This window comes from Seriola dumerili, unplaced genomic scaffold, assembly GCF_002260705.1.
Source record: "Seriola dumerili isolate Sdu_G_001 unplaced genomic scaffold, Sdu_1.0 BDQW01000372.1, whole genome shotgun sequence".
NCBI classification, from domain to species: Eukaryota; Metazoa; Chordata; class Actinopteri; order Carangiformes; family Carangidae; genus Seriola; species Seriola dumerili.
The window spans coordinates 9,435-15,421 of NW_019174627.1; the positions used below are offsets into that span (position 1 = coordinate 9,435).

The window sequence follows — 5,987 nt, forward strand, 5'->3', positions numbered from 1 at the left end:
GAAGGAACCAGTTGAGGTGGTTTGGATGGAGGTCTCCTGGGTACATCCATCTGGTAGGAGACCTCGGGATAGACCCAGAGCACCCTGCAGAGATCATACAGCTCATCTGGTCTGGGAATGGCTCAGGAGAAGGACGTCTGGACTACCTTCCCTGATCTGCTGCCGTCCATTCTGTACACTTGTATTACGTATATTGTTCTACCCAGTATATATGTGAAACCAACAGAGTTTTCCTTTTGTATTTATTTAGCCATGAAACTAGCCATCGGTGGCAACTGTACCAAGGTCCCAGCAGCGATTGGTCAATGGTGCAGAGGTAGCGTGGCCAAGTGGTCTAAGGCATTGGATTTAGGCTCCAGTCACTAGAGTGCTTTCCTTTCACAATTTCCCTCCCAGGATCAATAAAGTCTATTTATTAAGACATCCAAACCAGTTTCTGTTGTGGTACAGGTCAGAAAACCTGAGACCTGCACTGGGCCCGTTACCCACGTCATTAACACTAGTGTGTGACTCCCCCTGAAACCACACCCACCGTCGCTGTGACATTTCAGTTCATCCACGGACTGAACAGACAAGACACACGTGAGCATCGAACTCTTGACGAGGAATCAGAAAACAACAACATCCTTTAAGACTTGACCCAGCTGACCCCTGATGACAAAGCCGAGATCTGAAGCCTCATTTCAGCTGCATTTCATCCATTATTGACCATGTTCACAAAGATGGAGGCAAAGTTCTTTAATTACAAATTTTAACATTAAAAAAAAGTGATCGGTTTATAAAGTGCATCATGTCTCTAAAGATTAAACCAGTGATTCCCAAATGTTTTGTCTCAACATGAGTGTACAGGTAGGATTTGAAACGCAGGACTTGTACTTGTAATGGAGTATTTTACATTGTCAAGCACTTCAAAGCACTTCTTCTATCACTGGTGGAAACGAGCCACAACAAGTTACTGAAAATAACACAAATGCAAAACAGACAAACATCAGAACTCGTAAACCTGGATACTGTGAGAATCATCTGATGAGCATCTTCAAAACCAGGACCCGATGTGAACTTCGAGAGTCCAGTTGTGGTGTCACCACATTAGAGTCAAAGACAATGAGAGGACGGGTTCAGATTAAACATGTCAAACTAGAACCAGATCCCTCAAAGTCGTGTTGGAGGCCCGAACTGAACCAGTCAGGGTTCAGAGTTTGTCGTCCACCTCGGCTCAAGTCTTGCAGTCAGGTAAAGACGACAGAAAGGGAGAGGTGGCTCCAGGTGAGGATAACAATTGGTAAACTGATCTGTGAATGCAGCGATTGTCTTCACTGTGAACTTCCTCCATCACGTCTCACAGATGGGACCAGAGGAGACACCAGTCCAAACCAGTGGAGGCTTTTATGCTGATTTATGCTTCTGTTTTGACACATTTTAGAAAACAAAACAGAACATAAAGAAAAAAAATCCTATCTCCACTTTAACCAACTACTACAGTAAAATACTGTAAAAATAGTATACTGTTTAGTCACATGGGCAATTTTACTGCATGATGTGTACTTTTACTTTTTGGGTTCTAATATGTTTATATTTTTACTTTAAAGTAAATATTTTGAATGCACCTTTATTGCTTTTAGAGTTTTCGTGCACTTTTGTTTTGCTACTTTTACTTAGTAAAAGTAAAAGTAAAGATATAAAAGATTTGAATACTTCTGCCATTACTGCTCATAAAAACATTATAGCGTCATAGTTTCAGGTTGTTTTTATTTACAAAACTGTATTTTTCTTGCCTTACCTTTTAGGTTTTCTCCAAGTGATAATTTTAATGTTTAAAATAGCCATTTTGTGCATTATCTATGCTTAAAAAATACTGTTTCTGTTTTTATCTTATCAAACAATAAATAGTGATAATTCCAGTGAAAACAAATATTTATTTCATGGGATTTGTGTTTACCTCTACAGAGTTTAAGTTACTATATGTGTATGTACAAAACTTTAATCAGGTCAATCAAAAACCAGATCTTTGTTTCCTCATCTCTGCAGGCTTTTTGCAAGAGGCTGATTTAAATGTTTCAACTATGTTTTTTACGAATCCTCCATATATTAAAAATCTGTTTCTGTTTTCTCAAACATGACACTCAGGTCTAAATAAATAGTTTGTTTTTATGGGACTTTTCCTGTTGCTCTCTACAAGCTAAAACAAACAAATATGTCTATCCCCCTCTGTCTCTACCTGTATCGATGGCTGCAGGTGAGAGGGAGGAGGGGGTGGGGGTGCAGGGCGGGTATCGATGTGTGGTGAGGGAGGGGCGGGGGGGGGCGCGTGGCCGGGGCTGTGGGCGGACCGGGATCGCGCGTGGCAGCATGGAAGCAGCCTATAAAGTGGATCAGGATCCGGGTTCATTTTCACCTGTCAACACAGCAGCAGAGGAACAGCTGCATCTTCCTCGCGCCAAACTCCGCTTTGATTTCTGACTTTTTAAAAAAAAGAAAACATCTTTTATCTTTTACTGACATTCTGGAAACGAGAGAAAATCTGACATTGGATTTACTACTTACCTACTCGACAGCGGCAGTAAAGCGGGATTTGTGACCGTTTATCTTAAATTTTAGGTATTTTTTTTAAATCTTCTTTCAGAGAACAAGGACTTGACTCTGCGACCAGCAGGTAAGAGATAATAATAATAATAATAATAATAATAATGCTGTCAGCTCTCCATGGTAGTTCTGCTGTTTACATCACTGATACACGAGCTTAGAAAACATGATTTAAAGTGTGTCTGGTTGTTCTTCAACTTATTTTAAGTTAAAGATCCGAAAGTTTCATCAACTCAGATGATACAGACATTTAAAATAAAAATGTAGCCATATGATATTTATTAATTTACTGTTACAAAGACACGAGTTTTCCCTCTCTGACATGTTGTGGCGAGTTGTTGTTTTCATATTTAACGTGTGTTTTATTTCCCAGCTGCAGTCATGAGCCGTCGGTTGGTGCTGATGGTGAGCCTCGGGCTCGCGCTGTTGGCGTGTTCCCGCGGCGGAGAGGCGCGTGTCCGGCTCAACTCCATCAGGACCGTGATTCTGAGGGAGGGGCACGCGCTGCCGGTGAACCGTAGCACGTGGGAGCCGAGTGTGGACCTGACAGTAAGTAGAAACTACATCTGTTGGAAGCAGTACTCGCATCCTTTACTTTAAAGCGGAAGTACCAGTGTGAAAAATACTGCAAGTAAAAGTCTAACGTACTAAAAGTATTTATTGATATTTAGATTATTAGATCAATTTAGTCAGCTTCTACTTTAGTCCACTGGTTCCCAATCTAGGGTTTGCACCCGTCCAAAAGGTCACTGTGTAAATCTGAGGGGTCGTCAGACAATAAATGGAGAGGAAAGAAACAACACAGTTCTGACATAAAATCTGATCATTTTTCAGACTTTTCTCTGATCTTTGCCTGTTTTAAATATAGGAGGATTTTACTTGTTCAAGCCTCAAAAAAGTTTGTTTAAATGAAGCCGTATGAGAAGTTTAGAGGGGAAATGTATATTTAAGATTATGTGATACCAAATCAAAGTTTAAAACAAACAAATTCAAAACATACAATGGAACATATTAACAATGTTTTGTATTTTTTTAAATTTCAAATAAATGCAGTTTGTAAAAGTAAAGTAAAAAGTTTCCCTCAGAAACGTCATGGATTAGAAGTAGAACATATCATCAAATGGAAATACTCAAATAAAGCCCCAGAATTCTACAGGCTTAAATCTGTTACAATGTTTTAAACTTTATCGACAACAGTGTTACAATGTTTGAAGTTCAGTTCTAAACCAGTGTCTCTCTCTCTCTCTCTCTCTTTCAGCTCTACCAGTGCATGAGCGACCTGGAGTGCAGTGAGGGGAGCTATTGCCACGCCCCCTCAAAAGGCCCCGCCCATTCCCGTTGCCAGACCTGTCGCAGGAGGAAGAGGCGTTGCCACAGGAACGGCATGTGTTGCCCAGGCAACCACTGCAGTAACAGTAAGATTAGCCTTTAAATACAGTGTAGCTTGTGTCTGAAATTATGGCATGTTTTTTATTTTATAATGTTGTCTGATTGTTTAAATATTATTATTGTTGGTATAGGTTGTATAGGAAAAAATTTTAAATGTGAAGAGTGTAACTAACAGTCACTAACCAGCAGCTAAAGATAATACATTTACACAACTGACAAGATGAGAATAATATGGAAGTCCATTTCTACCCAAAAAAATATTAAATGTTAGGAATGAAAAAACAGATATTTCTTTCTGCATATCAGAATTATAGGTCAAAATTATGACTTAATGTTTTGCCTTAAAATATAACATTAATGTATTTGATAATTCTGATTTAGTATCTAATGATTTAAACTAAAAATCTTTTGTGACCATGCAGGTGTTTGACAGCTGTGAAAAGTCTATGGAAACATTCATGATAAATAAAACAATGGTTCTTCTCTTTTGCCCTCAGATATCTGTGTTCCTGACATCGACAGTTTTATGTCTCAGAGGATCCCGGACTCGGACGCAGAGATGAGTCCACTGTCTAAAAAGAAAGGATGGAGGAAAAGAGGAAGAACGGATGCCAAAGGGACGACTGGTAAAGGTGAATGTTTGTCCACTTTCTTTTGTTCAATTTTAAAAGTCTTGGAAATAAAACACTTCCTGTTTCACATTTCAAAAGTGACTTATTGTCTCCTGATTGGCCCAGCAGAGGATCACATGGTTCTTGTTTGTCTTCCTTCACACATCATTAACTGTTTTTGCATCCGTCTCTGTGTGTCCAGGTCAGGTCGGGGATCCTTGTCTGCGCTCCTTGGACTGCTCGGACAGTTTGTGCTGCGCCCGTCACTTCTGGACTCGCATCTGCAAGCCCGTGTTGCGGGAGGGACAGGTTTGCACGCGACACCGCCGGAAAGGGAACCACGGCCTGGAGCTGTTCCAGCGCTGCCCGTGTGGGGACGGGCTAAGCTGCCGAACGCTGAGAGAGCCTGGCGCCCAGCCTTCATCACCATCATCTTCGTCATCATCATCATCATCATCTCTGCTTGCGGCGGCGGCGAAGTCCAAGTTTGCGTCGTCCTCTTCCTCATCTCGCCACTCGTCTCCTCACACATCTTTGCTGTCTTCAAAGTCTTCATCGTCAGCGAAGCCGTCGTCGTCGTTGCCCGCAGTGGCAAAAACGAGACTTCATGTGTGTCAGAAAAACTGAGGATGGACGGACGGAAAGAAAGACAGACCAACGGAGGGGAGGTGAGAGGACGGAAAGACCTCCCTCTCTTTGCCCATGACCGACCCCAGAGGGAGCGAGAGGCAAGAGACAAAAAGAGAACGAGACAGAGTGAAAACGGCGGGAAGGGTGAATAACCATACCTGTTTACACCCTCCCTTCCTCCCCCCTCCTCAAAACTGTCCCAGTATCTCGATGCTAATTAGCTTCCTGTCAGTCTGCATTCACACGCAAACTCGGCCGGATGTGAAACTCTTTGTGGTTCAGATCTGGTTTTCTTCCTGGGTGTCTAGACGAACTGAAACCACTTTAAAATCCAGTTTGACCCCATTTACACCGACAGGAAAAAGCATTAATATTGAAAACCTGCTGCGAGTGTGTTGTGGTTTTCCTTTCCTTTGAGGATCAATTACGTGCTATTATTTTGAAAAACCACACTGCAGAAATGACTAGAAATTAGAAAATAAAAACATATTTTTATCCTCACGACAATAGAAAACAATGTGCTTTTACTTTCACTAATTTCAGAAGTGTTTCAACATATTCTGTTTCTAATACAAAAGTCTTGAATTGCACTGATAGAAGTTGATGGTGTTCAAGTTTGAGTTAGATAACTAACGTGCTTCACATAACCAATTTCAGTCACTTCAAATTTGTATTTTATTCAGTTTTCCATCTTCTCAATTCACAATAAGAAAGTCATACAAATGTTGAGGTTGAAATTGTGATTCTGACTCAATTAGAGGAAGATGATGGTGA

At 41.0% G+C, this 5,987-nt stretch overlaps 1 protein-coding gene across 1 annotated transcript; it reads left to right on the forward strand.

Annotated features, from left to right (window-relative positions):
- The first annotated feature begins 2,226 nt into the window (after nucleotides 1–2,226).
- LOC111233140 (dickkopf-related protein 2-like) lies at nucleotides 2,227–5,210 on the forward strand. Its single transcript, XM_022760898.1, has 6 exons — nucleotides 2,227–2,236; nucleotides 2,624–2,653; nucleotides 2,957–3,132; nucleotides 3,842–3,998; nucleotides 4,470–4,604; nucleotides 4,786–5,210. Exons 1-6 carry the CDS (start codon nucleotides 2,227–2,229, stop codon nucleotides 5,208–5,210), a joined length of 933 nt encoding a protein of 310 aa, XP_022616619.1.
- Nucleotides 5,211–5,987: the final 777 nt, after the last annotated feature.

Excerpts from the sequence above, each read along its gene's own strand:
- LOC111233140 (XM_022760898.1), top strand. Across the intron at positions 2,654-2,956 it reads CTTGACTCTGCGACCAGCAG|CTGCAGTCATGAGCCGTCGG; the intron begins GTAAGAGATAAT and ends TTTATTTCCCAG. Across the intron at positions 3,999-4,469 it reads AGGCAACCACTGCAGTAACA|ATATCTGTGTTCCTGACATC; the intron begins GTAAGATTAGCC and ends TTTTGCCCTCAG.